We start from the raw sequence: 27,022 nt of genomic DNA, 5'->3' as shown, positions 1-27,022 counted from the left end.
ATTGTGGCAGTTGGGGTTTAAAACAAACAAACAAAAAACCTAAAACAAAACAAAAACAAAACTGACAAGATGAAGCATGGTCTGGTGATTACTTGTATAAAGTGAGATCTGTAAAATTTTTCAATTTTATATTCATTTGCAGAGTGTTGTAGAGGAATTAATAAGCAAAAGTGACTGTTGATGTTACACTGTTAACAATACTGTTGAGGCTTAATTACTTTGTTGCAAAATTAAAAACCAAGCTATTTCATCAGTTATCTTTGGATTGCTGAATGCTGTTCTTCAAATTGTGAAGATTAAATTGGATATTTTCCTGTTTTCCTAGGAAAAGTTCGGTGGCAAGATTTTGATCAAGATGCTTATGTTGGTGCTACCATGGTGCGATCTGGACAGGATCCATATGCCCGCAATAAGTTCAATCAGGTAGAAAGTGACAAACTGCGAATGGATCGAAGCATTCCTGACACGAGGCATGATCAGTAAGTGCCAAACTGAGCCATGTTTGACTTGGATTAACCTTTTTGCTCTTATGGCTTTTGAGCAGCAGCTGTTTTTGCTAAAGCAGGATCTCTCCAGCTTTCAAAATGACAGGAACACTAAACTGGTGTGTACCTTGAACTGAGGGTTAAAGAACAATGAATCTTATTCAAGTTTTTCGGTTTCCATGACTTCCATCAGTGTGTATTGTATATCCAAACTGCTGCTGCATTTCGGTCTCTTTTTGTTCCTGTTTATCTGATGGCTTTTCTTGGTTTCTGCATTTGTAAGTCTCTTTTCACTGTGAGAATGATCAAACAGTGAAGCAGGTTGCCCAGAGAGGGTGTGAAGTCCCCAGCCTTTGGGATATTCAAAGTCCAATGCACACCTGCTTTGGCTGGCCCTGCTTAGAGCAGGGAGTTTGAACTATAAGATTTTCAGGGGGCCCTTCAGATTTCAGTCGCTCTGTGATTCTGTTCTTCTAAGTATATGATGATTGTCACCTTGAGACCTAAATGAATCCATTTATGCGCACCCAGCTGAACACAGGACAGAATTACGCTTCAGATGCTCAAAAAATTTTGATATGTCAGGCTGCTTGTGCAGATTCAAGAAACAGTACACTTCAGAGTAAAGAAAAACATTATTTTCTTGTGGGTAGAGAAGACTTTAATTTAGAAAAAGGTTTGAGTGACTTGCACTAGTCTTGTTTAAGCAGAATTGGTTAATATTAAAACAACAGTTGCTCATTAGGACTTCCATAACTTAAAAATAACAAAAGCAGTTTGCCTGCCTAGTTTTTAAAATCAAGTTCGTAGTCTCAAAGCATAAAATTAGCCAACTGGGCATAGTTAATTTTCCTAACTAATTCTGCAGTTATGATGAACGTACATTCACAGCTTTGTGGGTAGAAGAAGCCGGAGGAGACACCAGAGGGAGAGAGAAAAGAAAGGTGCCTGTCTTTTCTCCATGAAGCTCTTTAATCAGGAATGGCATAGTGAAAGAGATCTGTACAAAAACTCACAGACACTTACTGTGTCATTTTAAAATCCTTTGTATAATAGCATGGGTTTAGGTTCCTTTAAGCAGATGATTTGTAGATAGAATAAAGCAAGTCTTGTGTAATTTGCCTTTAATTGAAGTGAAAAGTGGGAAGAATCTGGTGTTTCACTTGTTGCCATGAAAGCAGTGAAGAGCACAATGCACATGGTATACTGAAGACTTTAAAATGGTTTTGAGTTTTCTCCGTCACATACTGTTTTTCACAAGAAATGTATTCTAGGTTTTTAGACAAGGTATTCTTTTCCCACAAGGGCAAAGCTCAGACGCTAACTTCTAGAAGCTTCTATGATTAAGATATGCTGAATTTGGAATTTTTCTAGATATTTAATAAACCCTGAGGGGTATCTAACAGACAAATGCTCTCCTTTGAGTAGAACTTAAATAAGAGAGATGACAGAAGACAAATTATATTACAGTGGCTAAGTTTGTTTTAACTGTCAGTGTTGTGATTACACGCTGAACTGCCTGGAATTTTCACTAAATGGAGACGGAAAAGAACCCTGCAATAGAGAGAGAGGGGTATGTTTCTGGGGAAAGGCTGTATCTATGCTGTGATTATTACTTAGACTTTGCCATGGAACAGATTTAAGTGCCCATCAGTCTGTAAATGGTCATCTTAAAGAAAAAAATAACCAACTAAACAAAAAAAGAAACCCAGACTGAAACAATCATTCCTGCAAATTGTCCGTGATGCTTTCCCTGCTATGCTGCAATTAAATTTCCTTCTGTTTTGGCAAGGACATTCACTGCAGAAGCTAAAAAAGTTGCATGAAATATTTGTTTGGGAACTGTCCAATGGAAAGAGCAATAGCCATTGGAAGAAGAAAATATTACAGATCTGAGCATGTGACACTTGGAAGCATGTTATTTTAAATAAAATTGGAGGCAACTGGATTAAGATTAAGATCTCTTATGGAGCTGCTACAGTCTTTTTCTTTAAGAAAAGAAACCTGGATGAGAAAATCAGTTAGCAGATGTGATGCCCATCTATAAGAATGGCCAGAAGGAGTATCTGGGGAACCACAGGCCTATTAATCTCAGCTCAGTGCTGGGGAAAGTTATGGAGTAGATCATCCTGAGTGCCATCACATGGCACAGGATAACCAGGTGATCAGGCCTGATCAGTATGGGTTTGGAAAAGGCAGGTCCTGCTTCACTAACCTGATCTCCTTCTGTGAGAAGGTGACCCACTTAGTGGATGAGGGAAAAGCTGTGGATCTTGTCTACCTGGACTTTAGCAAGGCCTTTGATACTGATTCCCACAGCATTCTCCTGGAGAAACAGGCTGCTCATGGCTTGGATGAGCATACTCTTCACTGGGTAAAAAACTGGATAGATGGCCGGGCCTAAAGAGTGGTGGTGAATGGAGATAAAGCCAGTCGGTGGCTGGTCACAAGTGGTATTGCATAGGACTCATTACTAGGGCTGGTTCTGTTTAATATTTTTATCCATGATCTGTATGAGGGGATCGAGTGCATCCGCAGTAAGTTTGCAGATGACACTAAGTTGGGTGGGCTTGTGGGTAGGATGGATCGTACCTACAGAGGGATCTGGACAGGCGGGATCAATGGGCTGAGGCCAATGGCATGAGGTTCAACAAGGCCAAGTACTGGGTCCTGCACTTGGGTCACAACAACCCCATGCAGTGCTACAGACTTGTGGAAGAGTGGCTGGAGAGCTGCCTGGCCAAAAAGGACCTGGGGGTGTTGGTCAACAGCCAGGTGAATATGAGCCAGCAGTGTGCCCAGGTGGCCAAGAAGGCCAGGGGCATCCTGGCTTGAATCAAACAGTGTGGCCAGCAGGACAAGGGAAGTGATTGTCCTCCTGTACTTTGTGCTGGTGAGGCCCCACCTTGAATACTGTGTTCAGTTTTGGGCCCCTCAGTACAAGACAGACCTTGAGGTGCTGGAGCGTGTCCAGAGAAGGGCAATGAAGCTGGTTGAGGGGTCAGGAGAACAAGTCTTATGAGGAGCGGCTGAGGGAACTGGGGTTGTTTAGCCTGGAGAAAAGGAGGCTGAGGGGAGACCTTATCGCTCTCTACAGCTCCCTGAAAGGAGGTTGTAGAGAGAGATGGGGGTCAGTCTCTTCTCCCAAGTAAGAAGCGATAAGACAAGGGGAAACAGCTTCAAGTTGCGCTGTGGGCAGTTTAGGATGGATATTGGGAAAAATTTATTCACCTAAAGGGTTATCAAGCATTGGAACAGGCTGCTCAGGGAAGTGATGGAATTGCCATCCCTGGAGGTATTTAAAAGATGGGTAGATGTGGTACTTAGGGACATGATTTAGTGGTGGTTTTTGCAGTGATAGGGTGACATTCAGACTTTATGATCTTAAAGGTCTTTTCCCACCTAAATAATTCTATGATTCCATTCTATGAAATACTTGTTTCTGCTCAAGCAACTTTTTGTTAATTATATTGATGTGTCTAAGAAGCTGTTTGGCTTTAAAATAACTATATAATAATACTCCCTAATTGCTGAAATTTTCTAGGCTGTTTAGAAGTAGTTTATCAGGATTTTGCATTAGATATGTAAATGTGTGTGTAATTATACATCTCTCTCAATACCAAGTTGTTTTGTCTTTTCTTCTTCAGACAACCTTTTACTAGCATCAAGTTAAGACCAAAGTTTTCTACTTGCTTTTTCTGAAAGCTTGCCAGCAGTACCAGAAAACACTTTGGTTCACCTGTTTTAGCTTCTTGCCTTTATTTTAAGCAAAAGGGAGAAGTGAGAAACAGGCAGGTACGACATAAGGAAACAGAGGGTGTGGTCTGAGAAGGAATGCAGATTTCCACTCCAGTTGTTGCTCACAACTGCCACTACCAACATTTTTGAGAAACCTCTGGGTTTCCTTCTGTTGCAGCGTGTTTCCAATGTGTAACTGAGAATTGTCTCTGTCATGGTAGATTTTGGACAGTGAGTGTCACGGTCGTAACAGGAAATTTCCAGACCTGTCCTGTCAGGATAAAATAGTCTCCCAAGTGGGATGAAGGGTGAAATACTCCATGTTTTTTTGTGGACTGATGTCCACCATGCTTACTTTGGACCAGTGGTTTCTCATCACGTCTCTTACCTGATGTGTTGGCATGATTCTTGAGAATTACTGCTAGGTACTTTAGCTGGGCTACGATGGTTTTTTTTTTTTTATTTCTCATTTGGCAACTGTTAGAAACTTCTGACCACACACTCAAGTTTTATTCTTAACTAGAGAAGAGACAAACTTTCCAGTCTCTTTGATACCCAGATATCCATTGAGGTGAAAGTTCTCCTTGCACTAGTTAAAGTGGATATTTCTGTCAAAAAATGGTTTCAACAAACCATGGAAGTTTCAGAAAACTTGTTAGTGATATGAACTAGTTCAGTGACTCAAACTTCTGGGGGAAAGAATGTACTTTTAATCTCTTAATTGTTTTTAAAGACCTATGCTAAGCATTGAAGCTCTAGATTGAAGTTTTCAGTCCAAGTTCTATTTTATTCGAATGGCTTTTGTCATTCTGCATGTAAAATTAAGTGCTGTAATTTGAGGAAAGAAAGTCTAATCTCTGTGCCAAAAGTGGTGATGATGTTTCTTTGGTCTGAGTTTTAACTGTGGCACTATTGACACAGCAGAATAGGAAGAGTACTGCTACCGAGTCAGTTAAAGCAGGTATTTTTGAAGAGTTGAGATCAGAAATACTGAGTGAAATACTCCTCCAGTTTTATTTGGAAATCTAAAGATCTTAATTTCTCCCTGAGAAACATGCAGGAGTGCTCCTCTCTTGAGTTTTCTTAAAATTGAGAGGCTTCATTGCCTTGAGTAATTCTACCCTAAGATGTGCTCTGGCTCAAGTGCTCTCTTCTGCAAAGAGATCAGTATAAGTTTTAATGTGACTTTTTAAATTATTCTAATGCAAGTGCTTCATGTGATAACTGCATGTACTCTAGACTTGTCCTCTGTGGGCAATTTGAAAGTTAGCAGAAAAAAGGCTGTCTTTTTTGCCACCATAGGTTTTGGTGTATAATAGCTGGATATCTTGTAGCTGTCTAGATGAATTGCCAGCTCACCATAGAGAAGGTCTTAATTCTTTGCTTTCCAGGAACATGTACATGTTTATGATTGCTTCAACGGTGGGTGCTAGTGACAAAGGCATCTTGTACGCCCACCGTTTGAGGGGGAAAAAGCTAGATAAGGCCTTCCTAATCTGATACAGCAATTGTAGGGTTGGCTTGGGCTCTGTTTTTCTTCAGAGTGAGTGAGGTCACTGTGGCACAACGATGTTTTGTTTCACAGCAAGCACTAATGTCTGACATTATGGATGTATTGTATCAAAACCACTGCAGGTCCTTGGGATTTTGTAGGGTGGGCAAGGGAAAGCAGCATATTGCCACTTGCGCTCTGATTCCAAGAAGTTGAAGGTTGCGTGATTTATGATGCGTGTCGCAGATGTGTAGTCAGGTGTGGAGGGGCCTTTTGTATAGGCAGAGGCCTGGTTTTAGAAGGGTAGCAATGTAACTTGCCTCTCTTCCCTTAAAAGCTAGTCTGATTAATACTGCACAGAGTACAGAATTACCTGCCGAATTTGCTACAGGTGTATGCTAGCTGCGTTTATCCCCTCTGAAGACAACTAAGCCTGTTAAGACTCTACCCCTAATATTAAATTAAGGGTATGTGAAGAAAGACATCACTCCTGTGTGTTACTGCATGAATGGCAATCGGTAGTGTGGCCTGTCAGACTGTAATGCTTTCAGCATAAACTCATTATGCAGTGTTTTCTAGTACTGTTAGTTTCTAATACAATGAGAATAGTGTCTTTTTTAGGTTTATTGTCAGTGGATTTAAAGCTTAACTTTATGTAGTCCTGCAGGAAGTATTTGGGGATTTGCTTCTTTTTGCTTCTTATATTAATTTCAGGCTACTAGAGGTGATGAAAAATGAGTTGACATAGGTGGAATATATCATTATGGTTTGGAAGGATGTGAATGTGGTTCTGTGTTTAGTTGACTCAACATCGTCACAGGTAACTTTATTTTTCAAATTCTGAATGTTATAATCCTTACGACTTCTCATTAGAATAGAAAGCTGTTTTTATCTATGAGTAAGACCAGGATGCTACAGGAGCTTTAAAAATAAAGGGAGAAGCAGACTCGTGCCATTCTAAAGAGGAGACATATGGTAGCCTGAGAACCTGTGCATTTTCATTGGAGAAACGTTCATTTGCTTAGATTTGTTTGAGTGCTTTTAATGTAAAATAAGCACTCTGGTTTCATATTCGGTTGCATGAAAGATATTTACAGCATACGGTAGTGATGATAGTCCGGTGACTTTTCTGAACTTACCTGTATCTGACACTGACTTCTTTGTCTGTTGTGTACTAAGACAACTACAGAAAGTGGCAGGAGATGAGTATAGTCTCACCTGCAAACAAGACATTTCATTCTTTCTAAGTAGATTTAGTGTGTACCTGAGTTTAATAGATAACTGCTTCATGATGAAGGCTGTCTGCTAAGCCTGGGATGTAAATATTACATTTAAATGACAGAATATTATGTCTTTCAGGTGTCAACGGAAACAATGGCGGATAGATTTGCCAGCCACTAGTGTAGTGATCACCTTTCATAATGAGGCAAGATCTGCTTTGCTTCGAACTGTTGTCAGGTATACCAAAGAGAGACTTTGATTATTTATTTCCCCCCCCCCGCAAGGCCATTCACTTGTGTCAGTTAATAGCTTATGATAAGGACGGGAGGTAACAATCCATTATGTTTTTCTGAACCATTTGCCAAGGGAAAGCTGAGCCTTAATTTTATTGATGCCTTTAGTTCTTATGTTCTGAAATAATGGCATTAAGCAAACAAAATCACTCCCATTAACCACAAATGCATGAAAGTGTGGAACCAATTACTAGAAGACATTTGGAGGTTGGCTGTGTAACTAGTTTCAAGAAAAACTCAGGGAAGATGGATTCTCAGGGGATATTAGATCTAAAGCAATCTGCAAGAATTCCATGTTACAATTTGTATAATCCACTCATTTCTGGAGGCTGGAATTTTGGGGAGAACGAATCTATGTGTGCTTCTCTTCAGAAATGCTTTCTGTAAGGATAAGCCAATAGCTGTTGTTGAAGATAGGATCCTTGGCTAAGTTCTACTGTGGCTTAATAAAGTAACTGCTTTTATGACATTATTATGGAAAATTAAGACTGTTTAGTACTGAATACAATTTTTTTATCTGTTTCAGTGTCCTTAAAAAAAGCCCGTCACATCTTATTAAGGAAATCATACTAGTGGATGACTACAGTAACGACTGTAAGTACTTTTACAGGATCTTAGCTTTATTTTGCTTGTTCTAGTAGGACTTTCTGTAGATGTGAGTAGGTGATACAGTTAAGAATAGGTCACATGTATAGGAGTTGCAGAGACTGATCCAAAACTAGCTATTAATTCTTTCATATCTGTCATTGTGGAAATGTGAAGAGTTCTGACAAATACTTCAGGTATATTTTATTACTTCCTGCTAGCTGAAGGAGTGGAATATGTAATTGAAAACAGCCTTAATATACTATGTTATCTGACATAAAAATAAAACCAGTGGTGCTTGCACCAAATATTTTTGTAGCACTGTTTTAAATGAATGCTGGTCTCCATCAGTCTCTTGGAAACATTCTTACTGAATTTAAAATAAGGCAAGGTTTTTCAAGTATTAGGGTATCACAATGCAAACTTGAACAATCGAGATGGACCTCTGAGGAACATTTCTTAAAGGAAGTTAATGTGTACATTTGCATTGTTAGTTTATTGCTAGTTTAGGATAGGTTTAAGCCTTCATGTTGGTTAAAAAGTGAACTTTTTATAGACAAAGACAACAGTTTATTTAATCCTATAAAAGTTTTTTTTTTCCCTTATGCAATGTAGAAACTGTCTAAAGTAAGCAAAGAGAATGTAATTCAATAAAAATATTTCAAGAGTTTAAATTAGCTTTAAATAACATAATGAGGGTAGTAATTTCTTAGCCTGATAACTTTTCTTTGTTTCTGGTGAGACAAGTAGGTTGGTTGGTTGGTTTTGGGGTTTTTTGGTTTTTTTTTTAGCATATGTATTATATTTAACTCTTTATGACTGTAAACATTTTCCCCTACAAAGCTTTTGGTTTTTTTTGAAGACAGTCTCTCTTATGGTATGCAGTGTTGGATATCAAACTGATTATCATAACTTTACTTTTTAAATTTTTTTTTAAATTATTTTTTTTTAAAGCTGAGGATGGTGCTCTCTTGGGAAAAATTGAAAAAGTGCGGGTTCTTCGAAATGATCGCCGAGAAGGTAGGCTTAATCCAGGGGAAGGAAGATGCAAATTTCTGTGTTGCCTTATCTGTTAATCTTCAAGTCTTTTAAAGGAACATTCTGCTATATATTCCATATTGGAGGGGGGATTTTCACTTTATAAATCAACTTACTAGTGGAAGAAATAAAAAAAAAAATTAAAAAAATAGGCATTTGTTCAAGTAAAAACAGTAATTTGGATTAATTCCATATAGTTGTGTGCACAGTTGCCCATTGTTGGCTTTTACTGACTTGAGAAATTGCCTTTCCCCCTCAGCCTCTTCTTTTTCTTACTGTATTGAATGCTTAGTTAAGCTGCTCCCAATGTACGTAACGTCTCACTGTGAACAGTATGAATGTTTGAAATGATCCAGCTTAAAAATAGGCCTTTTTTTTTTTACTGGTTCCATTCCTAGAGATCATTTTAAGGATGCAGTTGATGGACAGCCCAGCAAACTGTTTGGCAGATTTGAGAGGGTTTGAGCAGCCAGGAGGGTCAGGACTTCATATGCCAGTTTTGCTGAAGCCAGTGTGCCATGTAACAAACTTGTCTTACATTTTTGTTTTCCTCTTTGTTGCTTTGTAAATTATAGTCTCATGTCGCTGAGCCCTTCAGTCAGCAGCTTCCTGGCTATGAAGCTTAAAGTATTTGATACAGGCAACTGTTATTCTACAGCTGTTTGAAATAATAACTGAGAGTTGACAGTTGAAATAGCTGACTGAGTTAGCAGATATGTGCTTGTTTATTTTTATAGGAGCTGTATCTTCTGGGCTGCCAGCCTAGCCTGGGGAGCAGCTAGAATCATTAGATTATCAGAAACTGGAAGTGACGCACACAAAACCTGTGTTGTCCTGTAATTAGTTATTGCAAACCGATTGGCTCTTAGTGTTTAAATATTTTGTTTGGAATGTATTTGTGAAGAAAGGCTTGTTAGGAAAGCAGGCCTCTTAGAATATGCATGGTTGCAGGGTTCTGAATAAGTCAATATCATTCCTCTGATCAGTACAGCACTTAAAGATGGGGATAATAGTGGAAAAATGGAATGAAGTAGCACTTTTTAATTTTTATTTTTTAATAACTGTAAGTATTAATTTTGTACTACATATACAGATGAACTGAATTTTCATTCATACTTAAAAATATGCATTAGTATATCTGAAAACGAAATATGATTTGACAAATCTTTTGCTATGTCAGGGAAGAGCAACTAGTTGCAAAAGGAAGGCACTACAGTACTGCCTTACTTGGTATTTTTGTGAGATTAGGATTAAATTATTACCTGTAGGATATACTGTACTGTTTGTAAAGTTTTGCCTATGCATGCTTATATGCAACTAGGTGATAATTTTTATGTGAAAATATTTTAAAAATATTTCATTTGATTACTGGCTTGTTATGCTTGAATTTGATACTCACTTTGATTTTCATTTTCAAGTGTAGGCTGATACTCATATCTCGGACACATACAAATTAAAATTTAAGAGAATCAGTAAAATCAGTAGGTAAGACACTAAGAGTAACACATTAGTATAAACAACAGAGGAAAGCAGTGTGTTTTAAAATAAAAATTAAAATAAAGGGATAATGTCTGTGAAGGGGGTGATATTGACTGCCTTGCTCTCAGAAATACGAGATAGTAGCTTTTGTTCTCATCCGTAGACAGAGTTTGCTATAGGAACAGATGTGTTTTGGAGGGCACGGTAGTCTGCGTAGAAGGTAGGGAGGATCAGTTAATGATGGTGCTTTCCTCAGTTCTAACGTAGAACTGTAGGAAAGATGTTTGTTTTCAGGACTGATCTTGACTAACATTTATCAGTATAAATACCATTTATTGTAATGCAAACCCAGCCATACGTGTGTGTCACTTTTTTGAAGAGGTATTTCAATTCTTCTACTTAAATTGAATTGAAACCTGTAGACTAGGGCGCAGTAGGCTAGAAGCTTGCAGGCTGTTTGTTGTGAAGTCATTTCACTGAATTGTTAACTAGCTTTTCATTTTGATAATGGAACTTGTGTGTTTGTCCTGTCTGAGAGTAATTTAATTCATGACTAACTTGGAATGTGATAGTTTCTTACTACTGTTGGTTGTTTTCCTCATTAAGCACTTAAAATGTTTTATCTTTACTTTTCAGGCTTGATGCGCTCCCGTGTCAGAGGGGCAGATGCAGCACAAGCAAAAGTACTGACCTTCCTGGATAGTCACTGTGAATGCAATGAACACTGGCTGGAACCGCTTTTGGAAAGAGTAGCTGAGGTTAGTAAAGAATTCTTCTAAAGTAATTTCCTGAAAGAGTAGCTTTTAAATTTCAAAGCCATCTGGTTTATACTACATTAATTTTATGCATTTTTCTAAGGAAGCTTTTTCTCTGAAGTGAGATGATGGACATGATCGGAGTGTTCCGTGATTAAAATCTACTTTTGTTCATTTAATCTGTGACCACAGGAACATAAAATGTGAATATTTATTATTGTCTTTACAAGCAATTCAAATATATGCTGCCTTGGTTCTTTAGGGACCTCCTCAGTAAATGTTGAAAATCTTTAGAGCAAAGTATAGTTCTCCTCAACCAATATCATCTCAATGTAATTCAGTTTACCTCAGTATTTATGCCTCATTAAGATTCAGTGTGATAATAGAGAGGTTGAGCTGTGAAACCAAAATTCTCATGGAAATTAGCAGGGACTGTGGGCTCTCAGCTTCTATGAATATGATGCTTAGTCCGTGTCCCAGAAAAACAATTGAGAGTGAAAGTATACTGTTTTCTCCAGAGGTTGGTTATACTTGTTAACTTGCTCTGGAGGAATTTAGTTGAAGTGGAAAGCGAATCAAGTGTGATCCCAAGAAGCACTGGGGAACACTCAAGACAACAGGGTTTTTCTTCTTTCTTAATTGCATTCCCTTTCTGGTAAGCTCCCCTTCCTGGAAAGGCTTTATTTCAAAATGCTTCTGGTCAGAATGGTTTTGCTAAGCTACTCTGTCTTGTTAATGCCCAGTTCTTCACTTATCCTCCCTACACTTCCCTTTGCATTTTCCCCCGGAAAAGGAGGGGCAGGCCGGGGGAAGTAAGTAAAACCTATATACTCAATATGCCAATGGAGAAGCTATCAATTGATGACTGTTTTTTCCTTATTCTGTTTGGTTCTATGATGCTTTACTGTGTATTCCAGAAATACTGTAAGTCGCCTAAGACATATCAGCAGTTAAAATCCTATTTTGGAGTAGAAATAACTTTAATCAGCTCAAACCTGGACTCTATTAAAGTACCTAGAGCCTACAAAGCCCCTGAGTGTGAGTAACGTAGCACTTCCTTCTGTTTTTGTGCCCGTGTAAAGCATTGCAGCCTCAGAAGGGTTGGGGAAATATCTCTATAATTATTAACCAGGAAAAGAAACTTGAAGGCATTAAATGTATCTGAGAAGGAAGTGAAGAATGCTTGAAGCTAAAGCACTAATGGATTCTAGGATGTGGGAACTATTTTCAAGCCTTTTTATGTAAATGGTTTGAAGCATATACCTCTTCAAGAAATGAGAAGAGAAATGGTAGTTTTGGTCAACAAAACCCTGCTTTTAGTGAGATAGCTATTTTGCCATTTGCCCTTTTTCTTGTCGGGGCATACTCATTTAGCTCTCTGAAACTGATGTGGGATATGAAGAAGTGTTACCTTTTCGTCATAACAGAATGTAAAACCTCTTATTAAATTGCTGAAAACTTTATGAAGATCCAGCATTACATGTGGTATACTTGGTGGGAGAAACTGGTGCATATTTTGCTTTGTGTAGTAGCTACTTTTTAGCAGCATGTGAATTAATAATTCCTTCAAAACTTGCTCCTCACAGTTGTCACAGCGATACACACTAATCTTGTGTGCCATTGAATAGTTTCCAGCTGTATGAATACAGTTTTCCATTCTTAAAAGTTTGATGTACTGTTAAATAAATACTTGATGTGGAATTGCAGTTTACCTTCATCTGGTAAGATTCCCAACCAACAGGTATGGGGTTTAAGGTAGCTTCTAAGCTTTCTGCTTGTTCAAATAATTAAGGCATGGATAGTGTTTACGTATAGTATATGATAGTTCTGTGTTAGTTTTAAATGGATTGATTTTGCTTACAGTGCAAATGGTATGTTACTTTATGTTAATTGGCAGCATTTTCTTGATAGTCTCAGTGACAAGAAGCTGAATAGACATGAACTCATTTCTGCTCTGACCTCAAAGGTAACTTTTTCAGGTCAGGTCTGTTATACATTAATACAGCATTTTCTGATGAGCTGCTCTATCTGTGCTATATGTGGTGGAAAGTGTGGGGGTTTTTCTTTTTTCCTTTTGTTCCAGAATTGCCCACTTGGCATTTAATTCTGGCAGAGTTTTGGGAGATCAGTTGTGTGTGTTAAGCTATAAAAAATTTATGGCTTCCAAGAAACTGTCTGAATTTAATCATTTTTTTTCTACAATACTCTATCTGATGTGCTGTAACCACTTTAGAAAGCTGTTTCTTTGACCTCTTGCTTTTGTCAGGAGCTCCTGAGGCATCAAGCTCTCCCCTTCAATTGAAGAATGATCCATCCCACAGTTTTCTTCTTTAAGATGGTTTCCTGGTTAGGGTATCTTTGTCTATTGACCATACTTGTTTAGCATTCCTAGAAGGGTCTGACACTGCTAGGGATTTTTCTTCAGGAATTTGAGCAAAGGCTTAAAGCAGAAGCAATACACATACAAGGTGAATATTTTAGAGTTCAGAATGGACAGATACCTGTGTAACCTGGAGCTAGTATATCTTCTCCTTCTTTGCTCCTTCCTTAACAATGGCTTTCTGCCTGATTCCCTAAGGCTACATTTTTATGGTCTTTAGATTTTTTTTTGTGTGTGTGCATTGGTTAAGGGAGATTAAATGATGAGCCAGTGGAGTTTAACCCTTTGATTCTCCCAAAATGTCAACGTAGTAATAAGTATACACAATCTTGAAAACATTGGTAACTTCTAGCTATTTCATGAACATTTGTCAACTTGGCTTTTTCCATTTCCAGTTTCTAATCACTTTGATGTTCTATTCTTATAATACATTAGTTATATGAGAAAAATAAAAATTGGAAGATTCTGGTGCAGAACTGAACTAATCTGTTTTCATAGCATAGCTGTAAATCCTATAATGCTTTTAGGAAAGTATTTTTAAACAAAGATGATCTTAAAAGGAAGAAAGAACTAAGATTAAGAATTGAGATGTGTATTCCTCTCTCATGTCTGCCTTGTATTTTGTGACCTTGAATGAGTCAACCTTTAACTGGCACAATGCTGAAAAGAGAAATTATAAATATTTTCTCTTAGAAATGTTTCGAAGCTTAATCTTTGAAGTGTCTTGAGAATTTTAGAGGGGGAAGGAAGCAATGTATGCAAAATCCTGAGGATAATTTCTGATAGTTTATGAGAATAATATGTAATAGTCGAACTCTCTAGAGCATACATAAACTCCTTATGAAATATTAAAATGAAATATTCTGCTACAAATTTCCAGCCACTGCAAACTTGCAGTATTCACAGGCTATTTCTTTCCATTATCCTCACCAAGAAGCACGTGGCTTTCCAGTTGTGTGTTCCATTAGAAGTTATGGTGTCAACCCCTCAGAATGAAACAGGAGACTACAAAAAGAAGAGTACCTTTTTGCTTGTGTTTTGGTTTCTAAAATGCATATCAGATTTCTACTTTAACCACTATGGATAAATAAGTATCTGGCTTTAGGAAAATTTAAAGGGAGCAGCTGCTTTTTAATATTTTAAGTGAATGAACTCCCTGTACTTTGGAGACCCACAAGCTCTTTTTAGCAGTCTCTGCATTAACAACTTTGTAGTGCCCTGCAAAGCATCACCTTAAGAATGTCCAAGTCTGTCTGCTTTGCTGCTAGGCAAATGTATAATTTCAAATCATGGAAGGAACAGCATGTTTTCAGGCTAACAAAGTGATGGTTGTACATCGATCTGAATGCTCACAAACTGGGTATTTGTTGGAGAAACAACTATAAGTTGTTTAAATAATACGTTAGGTGTAGCAAGTGGTGTTGTTGAGGTGCCACACTGATATTGACAGAACCAATCGGACCGGCAGTAAAAGCCTGAGGAAATCCCAGAGGCATAGAGACAGCATGATAGCTGCTTACTCAGCACAGTAGAGGTAAGTTGAAGCCTAACTGAAGGTCTACCTAACGTGACACCTGGTAGCTTGGGCAACTTTTTCCACCATGTTCAACTGTGCCAAGTGCCATGTTCAACTGTGCCGTTTGAGAAAATGCAAATTTTTGTCAGAAACGGCTTTTAGAGATGGGCATAGATGTATAAGCTGTCTCAGTTTCAGCTAAGGAAAGAAGGAGAAAGAAAGGAAGGGTGTTTTCATTTTTGTATTTCATGCTGATGGATGTATTGTGAATAACTGGATAAGCTGGGTATCTTCTGTCTCATCAGTCTTTAAATAAAGGAATTTTCTAATTCTATCACTGTATATAGAATGCCTAGAATAAGGTCATGGGTGCATCTGAAGTGCTTTAGTGGTGTAGGAGGGCACACAAACACAGTTAGTGTTTTGTAGTTAAGATGCAGTAAATCGTAATTGCCTCCCAAGTACAACACAGTTAGCAAAACTGTATGCTTGCCATTAAAAACATGGATCTGGGGCTACAGCTAACAGAAACGGAGCTAAAGATGTGATTGATAGGGGAATAGGACAGGTTGGTCTTTTTTGTCTGGGTTTAGTTTGCTTTAGACCAAGCTATTTAATACTTAGTAGCAGGTCTGATTAGATTTTATATTACATCCTCATAAAAGCAGATATTTGGCCTGGGTAGTATAGCTGCAGTAATAGTTAAAAGGAATATAGAAATCAGTAATGAGTCTTCAGCTTTTAGCTTAGTCTTCTGTTTGGATTGTCTTGGATTCTCCTTTTGGCTGATAGGGAATTTAGTGACCTTTTGTTCACTTGGGCAGGATGACCTACTAAATGCCAACTATGTAATTTGGGCTTATTAAAATCAGCACAGGTTGAACAGTTAAACACCCATTTTCATTTATTGACTCTTAATGTCCTTATTGGACCAAGCAGAGCATTTGACTAGAAGAGTAGCTTTTAAGTCTCTTGTTATGAGCTCAAGCTATTTTCATACTAGTTTGGTTAGAATATATGTATTAAATAAATTCTTAAAATTAAGTTGTTTAGGTTGGTATGTTTTTTTTAACTGAGACCTGTTTATAACAGAGTTACCAAAATATCTCCTGTTTGAAAATATTTTTTTTTTATTCACACATTTGGCAATACACTGTAGTGAAGTTATCTGTGTTCTCTGAATGATGTTAAATTGTGGAACTCAAACTTTTATTTTGAACTCAAGCAAAAATGTTCCATCAAACTACCATAGAAGTTATGCTTCAGTGTGTAAATATAACTCTCCCCCCTCCCCCCCCCAATAATTCATGGAGACAAACTGGCTTAACCATGATATTGCATTTCTAATATTAGCTGAGTCTTTTTTTAGAGCACTGATGTCTTGTGATCCTGCTGGATGGTGTGTGTGGAGTTGTTGGAAAGATTTTTGTTTTTTCTTAAACTATTTTGCCAAAAACATCAGCTAAGGTAATTAATATTGCTCTGAGTAGTATATGAGACCATGGTTGGACAGAGGAATGTGATATCTGTACCACTGGAATCTTGGTTGCTGGAGATTAATAGCATTCATTAGTGTGGGGTGCTCTTTCCTATCTAAGTAACTGATTGTGAAGTGTGATTCCTCTAGCGTAAAAAGGGTTAGCATTAACCTCCGACTTTTGTGATCGTAGAAAGGCCTAAGTCTTCCTTAAAGGTTGAAATAATAAGACCGTAGAATACTATGCAGCTAGAGATTTCCTGCGGAAAATATGAATTGCCTGGATACTCCTGGTCTTTGAGCTAGTTTTAAAACTAAGAATGGAAGTACTCTTTGCTTAACTGCCTTTAGAACTACAAGTTTGCTGCCTTCTTCAGGAGCAAGTCAGAAGAGGGGGATTACTTGAGTATAAGCAGCCTAGAATAGAAAGAGGATTCCCAGCCATATCGTGTGGTTTCTGCTTTCTGAAGCAGTGCTGAGCAATGCTATTCACAGCACTGGCCTTCCAGAGCCATAGGTTGAAGGGAGAGCCGGGGGAGACATGCTGATGAAATCTTGCCGAACTGTTCAACATCTCATCCTGCCTGAACCTTTATATATTGATTTCATTATTTCAATATTACTTTCTAATATTTATTTTAGGACAAGACCAGAGTTGTGTCTCCTATTATTGATGTAATTAATATGGACAACTTCCAGTACGTGGGGGCGTCAGCTGATTTAAAAGGCGGTATGTACCTGTACTGGAATACAAATTTTTTTAAAAAAAGACATCAAGTATCAAAGCTCATAATCACTGCAATTGTGGAATGGGCACTTAACGTACTGTTCTTCCCTTTCGTACATCTAGTTTAAGTTCTATAGGTCAGGTTTTTTTAGGCTTGAATTTTAATTGGCCTTATTGTCTTCTGCTTTAAAACAGTTCATCTTTATGATACTAATTCTTACAAGTTTATGCTGCCTTTTTCCAATGTGCAGTACTCACTCCAATCTTTGTAGGATTGTGTAAATGTGTCGGAAGCAGCTTATGGCCAGAGCTTAAGATACTCCTTTTAGATGAGATAGGCTTTAATTGCTCTCTAGCTTAGAAGCCCATCAGCAATGCAGTGCCTATGAGTTTTTTTCAGGATGCTGGTTTGCTTACAAAATTTAGCTCTTCTGAATAAGCAGAAAGCTTTGGAATGTGTTTAAAAAATTAAATGTTTTTGTTAGCCATGACCTGTAATTGTGAAGAGAGTAACATGTGACCTTGAAAATTTGTAGTATTTATACCTTACAGTTGCAAAACTTCCTGCTAAATTGAGTTTAGAAGTAGTACAGTTTCACTATTTCTAGCTAGTGTAAACTGTTGACAGCAAATAGTAAAAAGACTTGTGAAGCTTTCAAAAGAAGAAGAGAAAAAAGTCCTCCCCTTGCTTTTTTTCACTGTAAACAAGAATCTAGCATTTAAAATAGCTGTTCTGTGCCCCCCTCCTGCCCCTTTTTTCCCCTGAAATAATTGTTCCCACAACCCTGGAAACTGAACTGTCTGTACAAAGATATAAGGTGAGCCACAATATAGAAATTATGCAGTGCTGTTCCCACAGTGTTTCAGCTTTTCCTGAATGAGTGAGGAAGGAAAAAAACAATTTTGAGCTTGTTCTGTCAGTTACTGGTCCCTAACTGACCACCAAGCATTGTTCCCGTAGACTAAAATAAAAGCAATATTTGCATAATGTCACATATGCTTCAATTTCCAGTCAGTGATCTGGAGGTGAGAGGTTGTATATCCTTTTAATTAACGTTCTGAAATAACACCTACAGTGCATATATTCACAGTATGCTAATGGATAGTTCTGTGCTATTATCTGTGTGCCAGCTTTATTAAAACCCTAGAGCTTTTACCCAATCTATTCATTATGCCTTGAGTATGGAAATCTCTATACCATTATGTGGCTTTTATTGTTGTCTGCAGTAGGAGGAGGAATTCTTTCATTGAAACCTTCGATTGGCTCCTGCAGGGTTCATGCTCTTTAATTCTTCCCAAGTGAAGTAGGAGAGATTGAGAGATTGTTTCACTTGTTATTGCTTTTCATGCTTCATCTTTGGAATGTAAAAAATTTTTACTTTTTAGTCCTCATTTTGTTTGCTTGCACACAATAGAAATAGATATATTTTTTTTTAAAGTGCATGGGGTCTCCATACTTCTGGACTGAGGAGTGAGAGGCGCTCTCTTTTTTAATCTTAACAATAGAAATGTTGCACATACCAGTGTTTAAAGCTATTTGGGGTCTGTTGAAACATGAATAATATATTTCTTTTCAGTCCCAGAGGACAGATTACCATGTTAGAGGCACTACAGCATTTGGCATTATGGGATGCTTTCACTGGGGCCAAGTCTAAACACGGAGACCAAACTATGCTTTCAGCTTTAGATACAGTATCTGTGTGGCTGAAGCATGGAGAGTTGAGACAGCTGGGACAGCACTTGTGCCTGGTCTGTTTTCAAAGGGCTTAATCACCCAAGACAAGCAACCTAGCAAATGCTACAAACTTTTAAAAACAGACTGGCCTGAATTACTTCCCAAGTCTGGCTAATACTAAATCCATGCACTTCATGTTACAATCTTTTTTTTGAGGGGGGATTTGCAAAAATGTTTATGCTGCCCTAAGAAACACTTTAATTACTGGAATAAACTGTAGTTAACTGAGATCTAATAATTTAGACTATGCCTATGATGCAGTTTACACCGGATAGAATTTCATATTGGATATGCACTTGTGTTTAAAAATACTCCTTTTACAGAGTTACTGATATTATCTCATTGAGTGCGGATTTTTCCCAGAGTCAGTGGAAAATGGAGATGGAAAACCAGGTTTTATGAGTAGACAACTTATACACTTGTTCAGAGTTTGTAACAGAGTGCTGTGTTTCAAAAGAGACCCCTTGTGTTCACTGGAGTATACGTAACTCTATCTCTACCACTTCTGCCAGAGAACAGTAGGTATTTTCAGGTTCTCGCAGATGCAAGTAATTTTGCTGGGTATGTATGAGGAAATGTGACTTTTTAACTGCATGGAAATATTGGAGCTCATTTTACTTTTCGTCCTGGAGGCTTTGCAGTACTAACGTTTGTAACCATTTTACTGTTTTGCTACTTGGAGTAGTTAGACGGTCTTTCATTTTTACAGTGCAACACTTCATGAAATACTCAAACATGGAGAGAAAGAGTTGGCATGCGTGCTGTAAAGACTGTTCAGGATAATTTCTGTATTGTGTTTATGATAATACCTTGTGAGTTAAAATGAAAACTGTTTTCAACTCTCTGCATCAATCATTACTATACATATTTATGGATGCAGACAGACAGTTTGTAGGACTGTAATTGTTATCTGTTTACCTTAGCTTTTTCCTCACTGCCCCACAAAGAAATAGCTTTATCTTTATGCTGGAGAAAACTATTGACATCTGTGCACCAGAAATCTGGAAATCATTCATTATATGACCTCATAGGTTCTAAATGCGTTTGGCAGCAGGCAGTCTGTATATGGTTGATTTGCTAGGTGTACTGGGAGAGGGCTATGGACCTTTGGTAGTTTTTTAATAGATGTTCATGCTTATGGGCATAACTGTTATGAAAACATTTCCTATAGGAAGGTTGTCTTATACCAGCTGTGTATTGTTGCCTAAAGGAGTTAATTCAAATGGTTGTCAGGTAGAAAGCTGTAGGTCACCTATTGGTCTTCTCTATTGTAGTGATCTTTATGTGCTTCTGTGCTTAATTCACAAAAGGACCAGACCAGCTGTTGCTGTGTGTGTACACATACATATGTACATACATAAGGGAAGTTAGATTTTGGTGCTCTAGTGCTTGCCTCAGATTTAAAAAATGATGCACTTAAAGTATGCAGTGGGAAAGCAGAAAGTCAAATGAATGTTAATAAGTGGGAGCTACATAACCTGTTGTGACCTTCACGATACAAAACCTCTACTGATAGAGGAGTACCAAGAGTACTGCCTAAAGACTGTGTAAACATAAATATGTGATCCTTTGGTAAGAGTTGAAATGCAATTGTACAGTAAAGACTGGGAGCATTTGAAATGGCTGGGAGATCTTCATATGGTGTACTATTTGATGTAAGGATATGAGACATAGGATTCATGTATAAGGCTTTTGCTTTGTCAGTTGTTGACTGGGTTTCTTACTTACTAGATGGCAACAAGAGAAATCAAAGTTACTTTGTGCTTGAGATTACTCTTCTTTTTTTATTATTGTCCTTTCAACTTCTTTACCTTTCATCTGGACTCCTACTTGTTTGTTTTCCACCCAGAAGTTTGTACAAGTTTAAATTTTTAATTTAAATAACAGTTCTCAGTGTTTTCAGTTAACATTATGTTACTACAAGTTGAATGATGATTATAATCTATTTAACATCTTACTCTAATTTTTTTTTTATTGAAGGTTTTGATTGGAACCTGGTGTTCAAGTGGGATTACATGACACCAGAGCAAAGAAGAGCACGGCAAGGAAATCCAGTTGCTCCCATAAAGTATGTCTGTACCATCACTTTTCCCTTTAATAGATTGTAGTTTGCAGCTGAACAAAGTTAGAAATCATCTTCTCTGAGTCTGAAAGGGGATCTTTACTATAGCTTTCATTAAGATTGAAATTTCATTCATATTTATGTAGTATTATGGGACTCTCAGAAGTAAATTGTATTTGAAAAAAATACTTTGAAGCACACTAGTAGATTATTTCCCCTTAACAAAATGTGGAGGTCACTTTGTTTAAAGTTGCTATGTTTCGAGGACTAAAGATACAGCATCAGTTTTAATGTTTTATTGCTGGCACAAATTGCCACCCTTTACATAAGGAACTTGTGAGCCAAATGGAGATTTGGAAACTGCCTCAGAAGTTGGTCATAGCACTATATATGCTGTAGAAATGTGTGCAGACAACATTTGAAGTGATAGATGCAAAATTGGTTGCATTTGAAAGCATTGCAAATTTTGTCAAGGAGGTATTAACCTTGATGTGCAGATAATAACGACCTCCCAGTTCATGGTTCTGTAAGTATTTAATTTATTTTTTCTTGTTTATTTAGGACACCCATGATAGCTGGAGGGTTGTTTGTGATGGACAAATCCTATTTTGAAGAACTAGGGAAGTACGACATGATGATGGATGTTTGGGGTGGAGAAAACTTAGGTATGTATATTATTTACCTTTGGATCACTCTTGAAAGAAAGCAGGTTTTGTCATTGCCTTTACCGTCACGGTTTCCTTGATTTTTGTGTGAAAAGGGCTAAAACCAGATTTTTTTAGAGGATTAAAACTTCACATACATTATTGGCAAAATCCAAAATGTTTATTTCAATTAAAGGATAAAACCAAGGTAGGAATTACAATGTAAATATGAGAGAATAAAAGTATTTATTCATTAAGCCGTGAAGTTTTTGTAATGGAAGTTGGCTGATAAAACAAAAAAAATAAAAATACAGGATGTAGATAGGCAATTACTTCCAAAATGCTATCTTGTTTAAAAGTCACATCCTTATCTAAAGTTATTGATTAAAATACAATGTTTAAATGCTGACAATTTAAGGCATGTTTTAAGAAGTTGCTGAAATTTAATCATAAAAAGTAGAACACAGGAGTTAATGAGTTTAATGTTCTTACATACACCTTAAGAAATCAACTGGAACTTGGCTGACTGAAGAATAATCTGTTTCTTAACATTAATAATGCTATACCACCTGGCATCTAAACCTTGTGAATTTTTTAATTTTAAACCCCTACTTTAGCCGTGTAGGATAATTATGGTTGAGAAGGCATTTTTGTTGTAATTCCTTATTTTCAGATATTTAAGTGAGTAGGATTTAGCTTTAGTCATTGTGCTTTAGCCATTCCTTCTTTGACCTGGTGGTTAGATCTGGCTTTAGTAGGTTTTTTGGTGCTTTGCATTACAGTATTGTACAAAGTTTTTGTCCAGTTAAGACTAGTATACTTGTATTCAAACACAAAAGATTTAGGAGGCCCAGAACTGTACAACTTCTTAAGACTTCCAGTCTGTCATTAATTTAGTTTTTTTTAAGGGTAGGGATGCATCTCAGACATTCTAAGTAGTGTGTTTTTAGGACCAGTTCTAAGGATAGAAACTTCTCTACTGCACGTGCTAGCTGCAAAATCCTAAAATACCTTGAACTTGTATAAATCCAGGCGTATTTTGAGTTACTGATATATGCATGTGCTTGGCCTACAAGTAAATGTCTGCTGTATACAGCACACAAAGTATGGAGACATGGTAACCAAATGTTTAACAGTCCTGTAAGGAACTTGAAAGCCTTCCTATGTAATACTTGAAGAAAGTTCTTATGTATTTTGAACAATTAGTTTGTGTTTCTGTTTTCTCTCTACTATGGCTGTATATTGCTAAATTTTATTTATATGAATATAATAATTTTTCATTTTTTAAATGTCCTGGACAGTCATTGGATAAACTTGCTACAGCAATACTTGCATTCACTTTGAAAAAACTCTTTTGCCACTAGAGCACTTAAACATAGTGCTTAAACATTAGCTGCAAGCGTGTACTTGAATGACCAAGTTTTTTCTGAAAATTTAGCAGCTGCTTTGATAATTGAGGCCTTGATAGCAGGAAAGGGCACAAGCAACAGCTCCTCACTCAAGGTGAGAAGGCTGCATGCAAAAAGCTGTTTGTGTTGCTCCTGCTGCATTCTGTTCCCCCTCTTCCATGGGAAGGAGGAGATGGAGACTTTGGGGTGCCTTTGCTCCCTGAAAAGGCAAAGTCAGTCAGTACAGCAGACAGTTAATGATTTTTTTTATAGCTGCCAGACTAACTGAAGATGAGTAAAAATCACGTGGCGTATGATTTTATTGGCAATAAATGACACGTGCACCAGATACTGGAAATCTGTGATGTACAGTTTAAAATTCAACATGCACGCTCATCGGGCCTCTTTACTCTCAAACATATCTCTGCATCAGCGGCTTGATGTTTGATGCAAATAACCTGCTAGATAGACTTGAAAAATAATTCTATATGTTACATCTATGCTCTATAAAACTTAGGATTTTTTCCTTCAAGTGTGTACAGAGCAGCTGTTATATGAGATTTTGTTCACTTTGTTCATTTTGTATAGTCTCTACTTCACAAATTTCAAGATGGACCTGCACTATTTCCCCTAAATTAGCCAAGAGACAGCTCTTGCTATGAAGATAAGGTGCATTTTTAGTTTGCTGCTAAATGTGACTGATGATGTGCTTGCTATACAAAACATGGATCAAGGTTGTTCAGTCTTGTCTTGAGTTCCTAAACTCTAATTCTCAGAATCTTTACAATGTTTTTTGATAAGCCTTGGAGGATTGGAGTACACTGGAGAATTGGATGGACTATTAGAAGGTTTTGGTCTAGTTTGAAAACCTAGGCTTTTCTTCAAATTTTTGCTAGAATCGGGGAGCAAGTAAGACATTCCCTGTCTTCTATGTTGACGACACACTACAATAAAAGGAGCAAATCTGTTGAGAGGTATAACATAATCTCATGCAACTGAAGAACGTTTGGCATGCTGTTTATGCCTTTTTAATGAAAAACTGTCTGCTGAAATTGTTACAATGGTAACACTTCTCCCGCTGTTTGAGCATGGCAAAAAAGATGTCTTAAGGGAATTTGTGGGGTGTTTTTAAGTTTTAGTTGCTGTAAATTCCTTTTTCTTTAAAAATCCATGCAGGCTTTAGAAGCCATGTTGGTGCAAATAAGAATTAGTTTGCTTCTGCCTATTTACTAGTCCTTTGCTCTCTTTCCCAAAGAGCTATTTTTCATCATTTTCACTTTTTTTTGAGAATCTTCAGAATCTAAGGTGCTGGAAAGTATACATGTAGGTTTACATTTCTGGGAATTTATGGAGGGAGGATTAATCACATTAATGTACAGAGTAGAGGAAGCGATGAACAAGGAAAAAAGTTGACACAAGATCTTTCTAAATTACTTCTTAAACAAAAATATTTTTTCAATGCCTACATACATTCAAGAGATGACAGTGACTTTTTGGATTAAACCTTCAAATGAATCATTAAAAAAGAGAGAGCTTTAGGCATACTGCATACTTAGGCATACTGACCTTCATTTTTAACCAGAATCTCACTTTACGTCATTTCAGAGGCATTTATTTCCTAATGCTTAAAGAAGTATAGTACTAGATTTCAGGCATTTAGTCTGCACTTGCTTGTCTAATGCAAAAGCCTTTATCTTTGATCAGATCTCCCTGTCTTCTTTCACAAGGCTGTCCTCACTGAGTGCAGCATCCCCTCACATTGGACTAATAACGATGAACTTTCTAGCAAAACTCCATAAATAATGCTTCAAAGTGGTACAAGAAAACTACTCCTCTGCTTTCACAATTTGAGAAGTATGGGACCGAATTTGAGCTAGATATGGGAAAGCATAAACTCTTCTAGCTATGTGTAATTTATTCGGGTAGAAACATAGAATTGTTTTTGTTACTAACTTGTTTAATAGAAGCAATGACCAGTGATTTACTGTGATTCTTATCATTTTAAGTTCAAGATAAGAGGTGTAAGAATGAAGTCAATGCTGTGAAAAATGTACAGAGAGAATGTCATGTTCAGTTGCTTTAAAAAATACTTTTGCCTATTTTCCCATGTTAATTCAACTGGAAAATCAAGACCATAAGTTACTAGCGAAGACAATATTGTCATCAATATAATTGGAGGATGATTTGTCTGGAGATTGGACTATGTCGACTGTCTAGGATTCATGAATATGCCTGATTTGCCCTGCTGCAACAGAATTTATCACTGAAATAAAACAAATAGGGAAATGATGCTTCTAAAAACAAAGGCCTTTCAGGAGAAAGGAAGTCAACTTGCACTGTCAACAGCTTAAATCACAGCACCTCTCTTTTTTTTTTTTCTTTTTATGTGGATAGACCATCAAGAAGGAATGCTCACTAACATTTGGGGTTGGTTTGTTAAATTTGAGAGTTTTTTAAATTTATTTTTTGAAGTAATGCTATTTTTATGACTTATTTTGTGTATGTGGGAGGAAGGCCTCCGGGTGAAGGAGTGGTACTTAGAAGTCATAAAAGGTAGACACTGACTTTAAGTTTGACCTGCTTATTATTATCATTATTTTTAATCTGTGGAAAGATACTGAAAGACTACGGAGAGGCTTGAAACAAAAGGTAGCACTCAGTAACGGGTAGCAGCTGCTGGACTGAAAGGGGAATCATCAAAATTGAAACAGTGCTACTGGAAGCACCCTTCTTACTGTGCTTATTTGGATGAATGAGGAAAAGCTCTCTGTCAGCACTAGGTGACTTCTGCTGTCAAAGGTCTAAGTTGAGAAAGGTGTATAAATATTTCTAGACCTTCTTGTCCTCACTAGCTGGGTCAGCTCACTAGATTGGCTTAGAAGTGTACTGTCCATAACCTTCAGTTTACAGAAGTTGCATCTTTATTCAGTCTGTCTTCAAATAAAGATTAACTTTCTATAACTCTTTCCATGGCCAGTGTTTGGGAGTGTTTGGTTATCTGCTATAACAAGTTAACAGCTTGAATCTATTGATTGTTTTATCATGCCTTGATTTTTGTCCACTGTGTTATTTCATCTTTCGCTAAAAAATTCTATTATAAGTTATAAGAACATTAATCTATCTGTAAAGGGTACCTAGTGTTGCTTATCCTTTAAATAAAGCACAGTAATAGTATATATACATCTAACTTACTCTGGCAAATTGCAGCATGATTTATGAATTTGGGTAATCTTGGTAACCTCAGATAAGAGAAGACATACAGATTTGCTTCCCAGTTAATATGATTATTTCTCCTGAGCTCGGAGAATAAAAAAATGCTCAGATATGCCTTTGTTTATCCTAGAATTTCTCAGAAAACCATCTTATTGTTCTCAGCAATAATTACTAAAAGCCTTGTCTGTAAGTATGCTACAAAATTACAGTATTTTGTAACGTTGGTCTGTTTTTTTGTGTTTGTATTTCAGAGATCTCATTCAGAGTTTGGCAGTGTGGCGGGAGCCTTGAAATCATCCCTTGCAGCAGAGTGGGTCACGTATTCCGCAAACAGCATCCTTACACATTTCCTGGTGGGAGTGGTACCGTGTTTGCAAGGTAAACTATTAAGTCAAGTCTTCAGCTAAATAGCAGTGTTTTGGATTTCTTCAGATGATCAGCAGGTGGCAGTAATTTCATTTTAAGGATTTTTTTCTTTAGAAATATTTGCAATACTATCTAGTTTGGTAAAATATTAATTAAAAGGAAATTAATTACTTTGAGGTGACTGTACAGATTGAGATGAGAACCTGAAAGTTGAAAAAGGGGAAACTTCTAGTAGGCACAGCCTGAGAATCTGGAAAAGAAGGAAATACTTAGCTTGGTGTTCTATCAATTTTGATAACTTTGTGTTTATCTGTTTTAAAGGGGGCTTTATTTTCACAACTCTCTAAGTCTTTGTTTTATATAAACAGTTTCATCATTGACTAAGAGCCAGAATACATGAAGTTATGAATATGCTTTGCTTGCTTTTT

The 27,022-nt window shown here is 37.2% G+C and overlaps 1 protein-coding gene across 1 annotated transcript in view; it reads left to right on the top strand.

The window, feature by feature from the left end:
- The window catches only part of GALNT2 (polypeptide N-acetylgalactosaminyltransferase 2), a 44,557-nt gene that overhangs the window by 5,771 nt on the left and 11,764 nt on the right, over positions 1-27,022 (top strand). Inside the window, exons 2-10 of the mRNA XM_009891133.1 lie at positions 326-479; positions 7,075-7,173; positions 7,756-7,823; positions 8,769-8,834; positions 10,968-11,089; positions 17,102-17,189; positions 20,902-20,989; positions 21,545-21,648; positions 26,480-26,606. Of these exons, the coding sequence (XP_009889435.1) occupies positions 326-479; positions 7,075-7,173; positions 7,756-7,823; positions 8,769-8,834; positions 10,968-11,089; positions 17,102-17,189; positions 20,902-20,989; positions 21,545-21,648; positions 26,480-26,606 (916 nt within the window). The remainder of the gene's footprint in view (positions 1-325; positions 480-7,074; positions 7,174-7,755; positions 7,824-8,768; positions 8,835-10,967; positions 11,090-17,101; positions 17,190-20,901; positions 20,990-21,544; positions 21,649-26,479; positions 26,607-27,022) is intronic.

The sequence above is a fragment of the Charadrius vociferus genome, unplaced genomic scaffold, assembly GCF_000708025.1.
Source record: "Charadrius vociferus isolate BGI_N301 unplaced genomic scaffold, ASM70802v2 scaffold78, whole genome shotgun sequence".
Taxonomy (NCBI): domain Eukaryota; kingdom Metazoa; phylum Chordata; class Aves; order Charadriiformes; family Charadriidae; genus Charadrius; species Charadrius vociferus.
The sequence above is the reverse complement of the archived record's forward strand: the minus strand, read 5'-3'. Positions and strand labels throughout refer to the sequence as shown.